Below are 13,201 nucleotides of genomic sequence, written 5' to 3'. Positions count from 1 at the left end.
CGCGATTCTGTGAAACAAACGACGCCGCCCGAAGGCGGGAAGCGGCGCGCGCGCGCCGCGGGGCACGCCGGGACAGGGGAGGGGTAACGAGGGGAGGGCGGGAACCAGGCGCAACGCGCATGCGCCGCGACCCCTCCCCTCAGCTGCGCGCCCCCCCCCCCCCGCCCCCCCGCCCCCCTCCATCCACAGGGCGGCAGCGCATAAAAAGCCGGCGGGGTCGGGCGAGGCCTGTCCCGTTGCCGTCGCGCTATCTCCCACCAACCCCCCCCCGCCCCGCTTTTTTTTTTTCTCCGGGATCCGCCCGCTTCGCGGCGCCGCCTCATGGCCTTCCCGCCGGTGAGAGGGAAAGAGAGGGAGGGAAGCGGGCACGTGCGGCGCGCGCGCTGCCCCTTTAAGGGCCGCCCCCGGTCACGTGGTTTCACACGTTGGCGGCGCGGGGCGGGCGGTGAGGACGGGGCCGGGGCGCGGGGGGGGGGGGGGGGCGGGACGAGACTCTGAGGTGATTTCCCGCCCTTGCTCTGCGTGTGGTGGGGATTTGAGGGGGGGGGGGGGGTCCTTCCCGCAGAGAACCGCGGGGCCAGGCCTGGGGGGGGGGTCCCCGAGCGGGGGCTAAGCCCCCGCTCGGGGACCCCCCCCCCAGGCCTGGCCCCGCTGCTGCGTGTGGAAAACAAGCTGAGGGCCTCACCTTGAGAAGCAAAACACGCCATGGAAAAAGTGGCTTTTAGAGTCACATCTTGATTTTTTTTTTTTTTTTAAAATTTTTTTTGTCTCGGGATTCAAGGTGGCTGCTGTGCTCAGACCCCCTCGGGGCATCGAGATGATGTAAAGATGTAAAAACGAATTGTAGCTGAGGTGGGTGAACCTCGTCTGCTCCAGAGCGTCTCCAGGAGCTAACGCGTGTCTTGGCCAAGCCGGCAGCTGAGCTGTGTTTTAATGACTTCCCTAAGGATTAGGATATCCTAATCCTAGTTTTGCCCAGCCCTGGGATTTCATCGTCTGTAGGTTTCCTACAGGCGCGTCTGCCTTGGGGCCGTGGAGGTGTCTTTGTTTCTGGTTACCGTGGATGTCTTTGGTGGCTTTTGCTGCAGAAGGGTATGTTATTCCACTACTGAGCTGCTGCAGGTTGTGTGTGGAGCATCTCCCGTGTGAGGAAAGGCTGAGGAGCTGGGGCTCTGGAGCTGGAGAAGAGGAGACTGAGGGGTGACTCGTTCATGGGGATCAATATGGAAAGGGGGAGTGTCAGGAGGATGGAGCCAGGCTCTTCTGGGTGACAACCAGTGATAGGACAAGGGGCAGTGGGTACAAACTGGAAGACAGGAGGTTCTGCTTAAAGATGAGAGAAACTTCTTCATGGTGAGGGTGCCAGAGCCTGGAACGGGCTGCCCAGGGAGGTTGTGGAGTCTCCTTCTCTGCAGACATTTCAACCCGCCTGGACACCTTCCTGTGTAACCTCATCTGGGTGTTCCTGCTCCGGTGGGGGGATTGGACTGGATGAGCTTTTGAGGCCCCTTCCAGTCCCTGACATTCTGCGGTTCTGTGTGTGTCTCAGGAGTGGGACCTGCTGTGGGTAAATTAAACCACAGGCTGCAGCTGTGGGGTTTGCTCGGGGCTGGTGGGGTGGGAGCTCCAGAGACCTGACAGCAGCTGTGCTTTGGCTACTGGCTTCAGGATGCAGAGCCAGGGAACAAGAGGTTTTGGCCATGGTGGTGAGGCTCATCGCTTGTCTTTCTGTTGCTCCAAGGGAACAGAAACTCCTCCTCCCGATTTCAAATCACTTTTCTCACTCTGTGTTTTATTTGGTGTGCTAGAGATTGGAGCCTGACTGTGCCCTCCTGGAGGCCTCAGAGCATCCTGGTGGCATGTCTTCATGCTTGGACATGGGTTCTTGGCTGAGTGTTTAGCTGAGCCAGGTTTAGATGGGCTGTATTCCTGCCTGAGATTCACCTTGCTCTGTGTTTTTTGTGTGGGTCTGTGTTCCAGATCTACCACAATGATTTAACCTGAAGCCTTTAAATACTTTGCTTGGTGGCACTGTGTGCCTATTGCAGGCAGCTGAATTGCCTTTCTCATTTATTTCTGATCTTTGAACATCCCTAGAAACTCTTGGCTCTTAAATGGAGATGGGGTTTGACTCCTGATGCCTTTAAGTGACCTGTCAGCTGGATCCAGCTCCTGTTTTGACTTGTTCATCCACTGGCCACACTGATAAAATGATGTCTCCTCTCTGGATTGGGATTGCAGGCTGTAGCAGGTGGGACTGGTTGAGAAGGACCATTGTTGGGCTGCTGGTGACACCCTGGTGTGTCACCCAAGGTGCTGGGTCACTGCTGGGGCTCTCTGCTTTGAAGACCTGCAGAGCTCTTTTCGAAGCAGTATTTCTGGTTTAGGAAGGGGGCTGAGCTTTACCAGGAGTGTGAGCTGCTTCCTACAAGGGGTTGGCTTTTAGCTCCTGCTCTGGGATGCTTGCAGTATCTCTAGGATATCTGTGACAGGCTTAAGGTGAAAAGCTCTGTAAGTGGAAGGAATTTTTGTGGAAATGCCTGCCTGTGCTCTTGCTGTTTTCTGTTCTTGTTTGTAGCAGGGCTGATGCTGCCAGCTGTGGGAAGCATTAAATGCTAAATTAGCAGGAATGGGTCAGGTGTTTGGTTTGCTGCTTGGGTTTATTTTTGTCTTGCTAGCACAAACTCCTAGGGAAAAGCTTTGCCTCCTGCTGTAAGTCCTTCTCTAGCAGTAACAGGAGTAGAATATGGAGTTTCACACTTGTGCCAAAGCAGCCTGATGCAGCACTTCTTTTTATTAAAGATGACTGGCAATACATTCTTAAATTGAGCTTCTGTGCTCCTCAGCTGCTTTTTATAAAGATGACTTAAAGCTTTCTCTGCCTGTTTCCTCTTGCCTGAAGATTTCAGCCCTACCAGTTGTACTCTTAGTTTGTAAATGCTCCTGCAGAGTCCCAGGACCTTACCTGGGGATGGGCTGAGCTTTTTAATACACCAAGATCTCAGACCCCAGTGCTGAATAAATGTTAATAGTCTTAAATGGGCTGAAATCCTGAATCAATTGTTGGGGTCCTGCCTGGAGGCATCGCGTGAGTTGACAATTCAGTAGCTTTATTCCTGCTGCTCTCAGGACAGAGTTTCCTTTGCTTTTACCTAAGTGGTAAAGGGGGAAGCTCTCCTGTGCAGAGAAAACTATCAGATCATGCCTTATGGCAGTAAAACTGCTCCTAATGACAGGGTTGGGTAAGAAATGCATGTACCCTACAAGGGATAAAGGCTAAAATTCCTTTGTCCTTGTGGAATTCGATTTAAACCTGCTTTCTGCCACGGGCTGCACAGGGGAAAGTTCAGTAAGGGGATGATTTGGAAGTAGAACCAGCTCGGTGCTTCAGGGTTGAAGCACAGGGAAAAATGTGGGGGAAGTCAAGCCTAAAACTCTGGCAGGAACACATCCAAAAGGTAGATGTATTAAATGTCTCTTTGACAAGTACAAATGGCTCAATTTAGAGCTATAGGCTTCTGTGTGTCTTGGCGTAGCAGGGGCTCGTTTGCCAGCCTCGCTGCAATTCAGGTCTTTGAATTTGGCTCTAACTCGATTTGCTTAATAGCAAGGATTCTGCTCCGGAGGCCAAGGCTGGTGAGGCTGTGTCTTCCTGCTCTCTCTTTAATGTAGCTCTTAATTGATAGTGATACCATTTGTTCAGCATGTTCAGGAGCAGAGTTTTGCTGCAGTGGCTTTTGGGTGGTGGGAAGACCTGCCCTTGGTCCAAAAATGCTGGTTAGAGATTAAGTTTAGTGGCTTCTAAATTGGCAGAGGCTTGAATGTTGTGCAGCTGTGCTGAAACAAGCCTGGGTGTGAAAGTGGCTTGTGAGCAGAGCTGGGGGAAGCAGCTGCTCTTGCTGTTTCTCTGGACTTGCACCAGGAAGCAGGAGGGGGTTGCCTTTTCTTTTTCCATATGCAGAGGAAGCTTTACAAGAGCTCTGGCTTGTTTAGGATGGTCCCAAAGGTAGATCAGTGCCTGTGGAGGGTCATGCTAAAGCAGAGCTAGTTTTGGGTAACCTCCCTTTGTGGTCAGGAGCTGCTACCTAAAGGGAAGATCTGGATTTGGTTTTCTCCCTTTCCAAAGCAGACCTTAAAACTTGGGACTCTGATTAGCTGATTGATCCCTGGCTGTGGTGAGCTGGTACCTTTTTGACTGGAGTGGCCCTGATGTGTTGTGCTGACAAATTGCTGACATGTTTGCTTAACTGTTTCTTTAATGCCAAGAATTGTACTTGAGTGTTGTGAAGACCTGAAGCTAAAGCTAATATGACTATTGGAGGCCATCCAGACTTTTCCACACTGTGGTGACTACTAGCCTGCCTAACACTAATACTTGCTCTTTTTTTACCAGAAAGAAGATACTGGGAGGAGCATAAAAGACTGTTGGGATAGCCCAGATGCCCCTGCACTTTCCAGTTGCAGCAATGCAGATATATTCCGCCGAATAAATGCCATGTTGGACAACTCTTTGGATTTCAGTGGAGTCTGCACCACGCCTGTCACAAGAAGCAAACGTGACATCCTGCAAGGTGATGTGTTTGGCTGGGTTTGAGATGAGTTTGAGGGTCTGGGGCTGGCAGAAGTGGGGAGTTGCTTGGTGGGAGCTGGTGAACACATGGTGGTGGTAAGCCTCGGTGGTGTGGTTGTTGGCATGTGCTTCTGAGCTGCTTGGAGTCGGGTTTAATGCTGATTTGGTACTGGGGACATAATTTTTGTGCTCCACATAGATAAACCAGGTGTTCCCTGGCAGTGTGGAGGTACCTGGGAAGGTGTGCTTGTGCTCCCCATGATCATCATGTGGGCAGGACCTGAGCTCTTGCCTGACCTGCCAGCTTCTGCTGTAGATAGTTCCTGTGGAACTTCTCTACAGTCTGCTCCTCCTGGAGGCAGGCTTCTCCTGTTAGCAGAGGCTTATGGCTTATCTGCTGCATACATTAAAAATGCAAAAGAATTTTGAATAACAGTGTTTGCTACAGGTCAGTTAATCGTGTATTTAAGAGTGCACCAAAGCAGTACACGTAGGTGAAGGTTTTCTTGCAAAGCAAGTTTATGAAATCAGTGCTGCAAGTTCTTGCTACCTGCAGGCCGAGAGGAGCAGGCATATTGTTTTGCACTCAGAACAGAAGGCTCCATGCCAAAGCAAAGAGTGTTTGGCCCAATCTTATCTTTATGGAAGTGAAGGACGTGCTTTTGTCCCTTTACATTAGGCGAGACCTGCCAGTAAATGTACATGCCCGGTGCCTTGATGTTCCTCTTGCCAGTGTGATTCTGTGCAGTGGTACTTGTGCCAAGGATTTTGGTGCTTGGAAGAGATTGCTGTTGCTCCTCCAGCCTCTGAATTATGGGGTCAATAAACACTTTGGCCATTATTGGAAACAAACTGACCCTTTGGACTTGGCCCAAAGCAAAGTGGAAAGCAAAGGGAAAAAACCTCAGCAGCTGATGACCTTGCTGCTGTGGGCAGAACAGCTTTTATTGCAGTCACTTGAAGACAGCATTGTCTTGTGCTCGTAGATAATCTGAGTTTTAATCAAATGAGTGTAAAAAAAAGCAATGAACAGGTGTCTGGGCATCCTGTTTGATGCTCGTGCAGTGTGACTTTGTCCTGAACTAGCAAAATGACTGCTACCAGATGACTTCCAGCGCAGCTTAATCTCCCGGGTGTTTGAAGGGCTTAGCGCTGTGGAGCAGGGGCTGATCTGGCCATGTGATCCTGTGCTGGTGCTGCAGAAACACCGGAGGAAGGGAATTGCTTGCTTTGAGGTATGGATCTATAGCCAGCATTGCTTAAAACGTGACTAATAATGATATTAGAGGATGCGCTGGCTACTCCTGCGCAGTTGCATAGTGAATATTAACTAATTCAGGTCAGTGGTGTGGCTAGTGGTGCATTTTTAGAGATTTGCTGTTGTACTGAGCTGTTTAGATATTTGTCCCTTGGCACAATGGTAGTCAGTGTTGTATCTGATCTGGATGCACTGGAAGCATAAGGGAGAAATAAAACTGAGTATCTTCCTTTATCGCTTTACAGTGAGTTCATGAAAGAGTTGTTTTGTCTGCCTTGTTGAAATCTTAGCTATAGCCCTTCATATTCCATTTATAATTTGGAATGGGAATGTTTTCTAATTAAGTTTCAGCTTACTTGTGAAGGTCACCTAGTTGATTGATAAAGGAACTATCCCTGTCTGCTAGGGCAGATTCATCCTATGAAGGTATGTGGGTTAGTTCTGGTTTTAGGTCTCAGCTTAGAGCTGGCACATCAATTTGAATTTGCAGTAGTCTTCTAGATTTGTGAAGCTCTTCTCTGGGGGACTGGGCTATTCACCTGGCAATGAAATAAACCTGCTGCATGTAAATCTCTGGTCCATCAGCTGCTGTAGTATTTCTTATGGATGCCTAGAGCTGCTGGGTGGTGGTGCCTTGATTGGAAACAGGGTGAATTTCACTTCGGCAGCCTTAAATTTGATTGGAAACTGGGTGAATTCCCCTTCAGCAGTGTAAACTTGATGGGAAACTGGGTGAATTTCCCTTTAGCAGCATTAAACTGTGCTCATGTTTCAGGCTACCACTGAGTAACATACATGGAAGACCTTCTGTAGGACGAGTATGGTGAGACTTGCATGTTTAAAAAAAAAAAAGTGTGTGAGGGGGAGGCTTCCTCTAGCAAATGCTACTTCTGCTGCAGGGCAACCAAAGTTGTGCTTTTTTGGACATCCTAACCAGCTTTTCTTGTTCCTGATGTAGCAGTTGAGGCCAATCTCACAAGTAGGTGCTGGCTCAGCCATTTGTGTGGTGGGGGGATCCTGCTCAGCACTGGGTAACCTGACAAGAGGCTTTTAGCTTCTGTCAAATCCCTTGTGCAGTGGCACAAACCCTTGTGATACAAAGACTTGCTGGGCACTGAGCTGGGACTAGAAGGTGGCTGCCTTGGGTGCCCTCGCTGTTTAGGCTGATGGAAACTTGTCTTCTTTTTCAGAAGGCGCCTCTGGGCTGTGCAAGAGACCGATAATAAAGTATGACCTGAGCTACCCCAGGCGGGCCAGCAGTTATCAGCCATAAATATGTGGATGAGTCAGCATCTGCCAGTGCATCATGGGTTCAGAGTTATGAGTCTGCTTGCAGTCCTGGCCTTGTTTTGTTACTGTCAGGACCTCTTGGTGGGTAATGAGGGCCTGAATGCAGCAGTTCTGCAAGCTTCCTTCTGTCTCAAAGTGTATGAGTTGCTTCTGTTGTTTAATGTGTTGCTAATGAATATCTTCTCTGTGAAAAAGTTGGTGCTGTCAGCAAGGATGTGAATTCTAGGACAGCCGTGATCTGCAGATGCAGAGATGCTTTGGCCTTTGGACTCTGCAGAAATTCATACCTAATGGCTGAGCAGCTGATCACTAAAATTCAGAATATAATGCTGCTAACTGTGCCTTGCCCAGGGTAGATGGTTTAGAGCCTGAAGCAGGCTGTCGGAGGAGTTTGCCATGCCTTTGCGTGAACAAAATGGTGCTCTGCAGGATCAGCACCTTGCCTTTGGTGAGCCTGGCTTCTGGGTAGGTGACCAGTGAAGCACAGACCCTTGATCTCTTGTGGTGTCTTGTCACTGCTCCAAGTTAAATTACTTCTGAAGAATTCATGAGCCTCTGGTGCTTTTACTCTGTGTGGGAACAACTTGTGTATTGTAGTTCAGCTGAATTATCTTGAAACTTGTAGCTTGGACAGTCCTAATGAGCCTGGAGATCCACCTGTGTGTAGTAGGTGAAAGGACTGTCTTTTTACAACTCAAACTCTTGGTGGGAGAGCTTGAGGAGGAGATTTTATTCCAACAGGGGAAATATTTGTACTTTAATCTATTCACGGTCCCTCAAGCTTTTCAGTTATCTTCCTCAGGTCAAACTAAATTTATCCTGGATTGGACTTGTGTGTAAGAAGCCTCTTTCAGTATTAAGAGGATTACACATGGTGGAGAAGGGACGACAGAAATTCGTGACCTTTCACTAATGCTATTGGAGAAACACGTGTGGAGACACCTTACTCTATGTGATGAGGTGCGTGGCAAGACGGTGATGAGAAGATCAGGACAGCAGGTCTGAGCAATGTGAGAGAAAAAGCTTATTCAGCAGCCCTGGCTCAGACACAGTTGGAGTAATCCAAATCTGGGCAGAGCTGTGTGGCAGGAGGGACTGCCACTGGAGGTTTAGCTTGCCATACCTAATATTAAATCTCTGTAAAGATCATTTTGCAGTTAATGATAATCCTTGGTGAGCTTGATTGCCTTGTCAAAATGATCTGAGCTGTCAGGCTCAGCCTGACCACTGTCACAGTGGCTCATGGGTGCTTGCTCAAGGAGTTCCCCAAGCTTAGGCTTAGCTTAGTGGCCCAAACCAAAGTGTACAGTGCAGCAGTGTGGTGAAAGCTGTAATTGTAGAACCTGTCTGGTAACTTTTAGGACAGGATTGCATGGTGCTTCAAAACACCTGCCTTTCAGGCTGATTTGGTCCTCACTGAAGAAAGGCAGGACTTCCTCAGGAAGGTTATGTGTCACCTCTGGTGGCTTTTAGTGTGGGGTTGGAGAGGAGTGAGAGAATGTGGCCTTGATTAAAGGCAGGAGTCAACATCTGCCAGTGCTGCTGGACTGCAGCCTGTCATTGAGCAATTGCTTCACAGGGATCCTGGTTCTCTGCTCCCAAATTTAAACCTGATTTGTGTATTCATCACAGGTCTGAACAAGAATGTGAGCAAAGCCAGTTTCCTAAGGTAGCACGTGGTTTGTTTGCTTTGCCACCTTGCTGGCTGGAAGATGCTGTTACCAGATTTGGTTTAACGACCAAAACAAAACAGCTTTTGACATCTTTGTCCTGTTCAGTAGGCACAACTTAATTAAGTAGAAGAGTCAGTAAAGCTTCCTCTTCAGCTTTCACATGCCCATTTACTCACCTAGCTAAGCTGACTTCAATTGAAGGCAATACTGGCTTCAAACAAATAGATTTAAAAGGATTGCAGGTACCCCAAATGTCCCAGCAGCATTGATTTCCCTTTCATTAAGCCCTGCTCATTTAACTGAGACAAAGCAGCCATTATTTTGCTACAAGTTGACAGGCCATTGTGTGAAGAAATGGGAGATGCTTAAGTGACTTCCTGTGCATGGGAGTGGCTTAAGGTGCCAAGTTCAGTGTAAAAGCTGTTAGTTGTGGCCCATCAGGTCCTAATTACTCTCAGTGGCTGCTTTATTTAAGGAAAACTGAAGGACAAATGCAAACCCAGACTAGCTGATGACTAAATAGGCTTCCTGTTTGCTCTTAATTGCAGCCAATTAATGATGTATCACTTGTTTAGCCACCTGAAAGTCCTTTCTGGTGCTAAAATGTACATTTCTCTGTTCACTCCTCTGCAGCCAGGAGGAAATGTCACAGTGCTGACCTGATGTGTGTGGTCTCAAAAAGGGAAGATAATGTAAGACTCAAAATATAGCACTGTTTGCCTGGAGTTTGTGGGGTTAACAGGCAGAGAGAGACTGTCTGCAGAAACTCACCTGGAGCTGTCAGCTGAAAACGATTTGCTTGCCCCAAACGTTGTATGCCAGGTGACACACATCCAGAATGGTGAAATTCAACACCTGTGCCCCCAAAGAGGTGCACACCTACTTGCCTTTGCTTTTGGGCTTTATATTTCAAGTGTCACATTAACAGGTCTTTGCCCACGTGGGCGCGATGTTTTTCTGTGCTGGAAAGTAGCTCTAGCAAATGGGTTTCTTCATCAGATCTGCAAGTGGAAGCAGATCACAGTGTTCTTTTGCAGACTTGGCCTAGAACTGTTTCACTCTGCGGCGGCTGCAAATTGGATGGTGTTGCTGAAGATGCAGCAGGTTTCTTGATGTTCAGGCTTTGCTGTAATCCTGTGGCAGACTCTTGCTCTTGGAAGGGGTAGGTAGAGCAGCAAGACTAGTTGCAGTGCCCTTAATTGCTTAAATAGTTGCTTGCCAGCTGTTGAAGTGTTTGTGGTCACTGGAGGAAGGCAGACTCCTTTGTCTGGCTGTGAAACAGGTTGTGCGGCAGCAAGTGTCTCTATTTGAGGAATTTTTCAGCTTACAGGGAAGATGTGTAGTTGCATTTTTGTAAAACCTCTTGTAACTACTGGTTTATGCCTAATGAGCTTTCCAAGCCTCGATGATCCCTGGTGTACCTTAGGAATACAATTGGCTCATCCTCTAAAAGCTTTCACTTGAGACTTGTTTGTTTTGTGTGCAAAATGTACTTGAGATGCTTAATTTTTAGGGGCTGCAGTTCCTAGCCTTTAAAACTGGGGGTGTAAAGAGGCGTGAAAGGCAAAACAACGCTTTGTACTGTGAGCTGTCTTACTATTTGTGATCCCAAGGCTGCAGAAATACTGGCCTTGCCTCTCTTCTGAATTTGGTTTGGAAATTCTGCCTGGGTCAGAGCTCTAGACCACAAGGTTGCAGCCCAAAAAGGTGAGTCTGGTTTTGTCAGTGTGCAGAGCTTACAGCTGAGCTGTGCTTATCCTTCACCTGTTCTGTAAACTCAGGCCTTGTTCATGGAGGGGCTTCCTCTGTACTCAGATTCTGCTAGAAATTAGCATGTGGGAGCAAAGGCAGACCTCTTCATGGCTGCAGAAGGCGGTATGAGTAGGATCCTAGCTTGTTTGGTTTGTGTTTGCTTAACCATTCTGTTGCCTTCTTTCTCTAGATTTTCTGAATTTTCCAGCTAAGATCTGTTTGCTGGATGTTTAGCTGGTTTGGCAGGTGATCTAAGCCTGGAAATCTCAAACATCTGAATGTCTTTGTGCTCTGTGTGTTACTTTTCAAGAGTAACCTGATGACACAGATGCTGCTGCTGCAGGACAGGGACTGAATCACATTTGGCTCTCCTAGTCCTAACTTAACCCACCTGCCCCAAACTGCCTGTGGGTCATGCTCCTGATCCCAGTCCATGCTTGTCCCCTCCACACAGGCTTAGGCTGTAATTTTCTAAATATTTTCCTGTTTCCACATTGCATACCAGATCAGGGGAATGAGCTGAGCTCAAACTAACTCCTGGTGGCTTGGTTTTAACCAGATGAGCTCCTCAAACCAGCTTCCTGTATGGAAACTCATCTGCCCAAACTGGTGTGAGTGGGGAGGGAGTGCTGGGGTGGGGACAAGTGGCTGTGGCTGCAGCTTGTGTAAGTTGTCTGGGCTGGGAGAGCTTAACTGTAGTTTAAGAGCTGAACTATGTGGAGATGCTTGCCTTTAAAATACCTTAAATGCGGTGCTAACATTTGAAGTCTGAAAAATGCAGCAGTGGTGTAGAAAGCTGCTCAGCCTGTGCTGCACCCTGGCTCCAGGGATCTCCTGGACAGACAGGAGGACGCCATCCAGGGCGGCCACGTGCTCCAAGACCTGCACGGGAGCGTTTTACTAAGGACTTGCTTCTCGTGATGCTGTTGAAATCCAACCTAACCAGCTCAGGAGGCGGGAGCTCGGGCTCTTCCAGACGCTCGGGCACGAGCCCAGCACGGCGCGGCTCCCTCTGCCAGGATGGTTGGTGTCCAGTGGCAACTCCGGGGAAGAATCCAGGTTGGAAAAACTTGCGCTCGTTCTTGGGGCTTGGAAAAGTCTGCAGCAGAGCATTTGTGCTGGGTTGGGCTGTGTCAGGTTGCAAAATGAAACTATTTTGTATTTGGGAGATGTTTACTTATGACTAACTTGAGGTTGTGACTCTTTAGGCTGAATTTTTGTAGGAAATTAATTTTTCCTGCCCCAGTACCCTATTTGTTTTGTCTGCCATCAACAATTGATTTATTTGTAACAAACTCCCAGACTCTGAATTTGAAAATAACTATTTCAGAAATCTGTTTAAATATTATTTTTAAGTTGGTGGTTTTCCTTGATGACCTGTATCCAACTTTTGGTGTGGCTGGGAGTGTTAAAGGGGAAGCAGGCTTCTGCTGGCTGTTTGCTTCAGATGGGAAAAGGTCTACTTGAAATTGCTTAGATAACTGGCATTTTTTTACTCTGATTCAGCAGTTATACCTGTAACTGAATTGCGGGGAGCTTGTCTTTAATGTAGATTGAAGTAATCAGAGGGAAATGTAGATCTCTTGAACTTGAATCTGATTGGGTTCAATTAAACAGCTTATTTCCTAAGAAATGTAGATAGCTAGGGAAAATGTGGCTGGATGCTGTGGAGTGAGCATTTCCTGTGGCGGCTGAATTTGTTCTCCATTTTCCTTATTTCTTCAATGGTGGGTTTCATCCAGGAGGTTGGATGAGGGACTCTGGGTGGGATTCGAGTTGTGCTATTTGTCAGTATTTTCTGTGTCCATGAAAACTTGGTGGGAATTAATCTTGAAGGTGGCATAAAACCTAACAAGGTTCGGATCACCAAAAAGAAGGTAGTTTTGTGCTGCTGGGTATCTGGGCTAGAGCAGAGCACTTGTGCATTTTCATAAATGCAGACATGTTCCATATTCATATGGGCAAGTTATGGTTGCTGTGGGAACTGAGTTGTCAGAGCAATGTGCCTTCATCTTCTCCTCCCTACAGCTGCATTATAAATGGGTTTTAGGGCCTGTCCAAAACAAGCAATCTGAAAACTAGACTGGAAGAATTAATGCAGTGAAATCCCCTGCTGAAGATGCAGCGTGATGCTCTCAGAGGAATATTCAATGCTGTTATAGGTGCTTGATAGTAATGTGACTGAGTTGGCACTACAGCTTGTACTAGTGCTAGTAGGGGAGAAGAAAACCTGGTCCTGGTGAAGAGCTGGGAAGGCAGGGTGCTGCCAGCAGGTATGGTTTTAGCTGCTCTCATCCTGACCCCAGTGTTTCAGCTCCCCCTCAGTGATCTGGAAATGCTGGTGCTCCCCAAATCAACGTGGGGTGAAGGTGAGGTGGTGGCAGTGGCCTGAGTCTCGCATAGGACACCCAGCTGATGATGGGGCCTTGCTGGGCTTGGCTAGTGGCCCAGGATGTGGCAAAAGAGGCCAGGGACGCTGTCTGGGCCGCACGTGAGGGATAACGTGACAGGCTGGAGTCACTGCAGCCTGGCTGGTGTGTGCGAGGTGTACATCTGATGGCACAGTGGGAGGGTGCGCAGGGAGGAGGAGGAGGAGACAGCTGCTGCTGCTTGGTAGCTGGCTTTTAAATGCCCTCTGACTCAGATTTCGGGTAACAC

At 48.3% G+C, this 13,201-nt stretch overlaps 1 protein-coding gene across 3 annotated transcripts in view; it reads left to right on the top strand.

The window, feature by feature from the left end:
* Positions 1-321: 321 nt before the first annotated feature.
* CPEB1 (cytoplasmic polyadenylation element binding protein 1) overlaps positions 322-13,201 on the top strand; it is a 38,012-nt gene continuing 25,132 nt past the window's right edge. For 2 of the 3 annotated variants that reach the window (XM_065641593.1, XM_065641594.1), the window contains exons 1-2: positions 322-336; positions 4,394-4,571. In XM_065641593.1, the coding sequence (XP_065497665.1) occupies positions 322-336; positions 4,394-4,571 (193 nt within the window). Of the gene's footprint in view, positions 337-4,393; positions 4,572-13,201 lie in introns of those variants that run through there. The other variant, XM_065641596.1, reaches the window with a different exon arrangement.

The sequence above is a fragment of the Caloenas nicobarica genome, chromosome 10, assembly GCF_036013445.1.
Source record: "Caloenas nicobarica isolate bCalNic1 chromosome 10, bCalNic1.hap1, whole genome shotgun sequence".
NCBI lineage: Eukaryota > Metazoa > Chordata > Aves > Columbiformes > Columbidae > Caloenas > Caloenas nicobarica.
The sequence above is the reverse complement of the archived record's forward strand: the minus strand, read 5'-3'. Positions and strand labels throughout refer to the sequence as shown.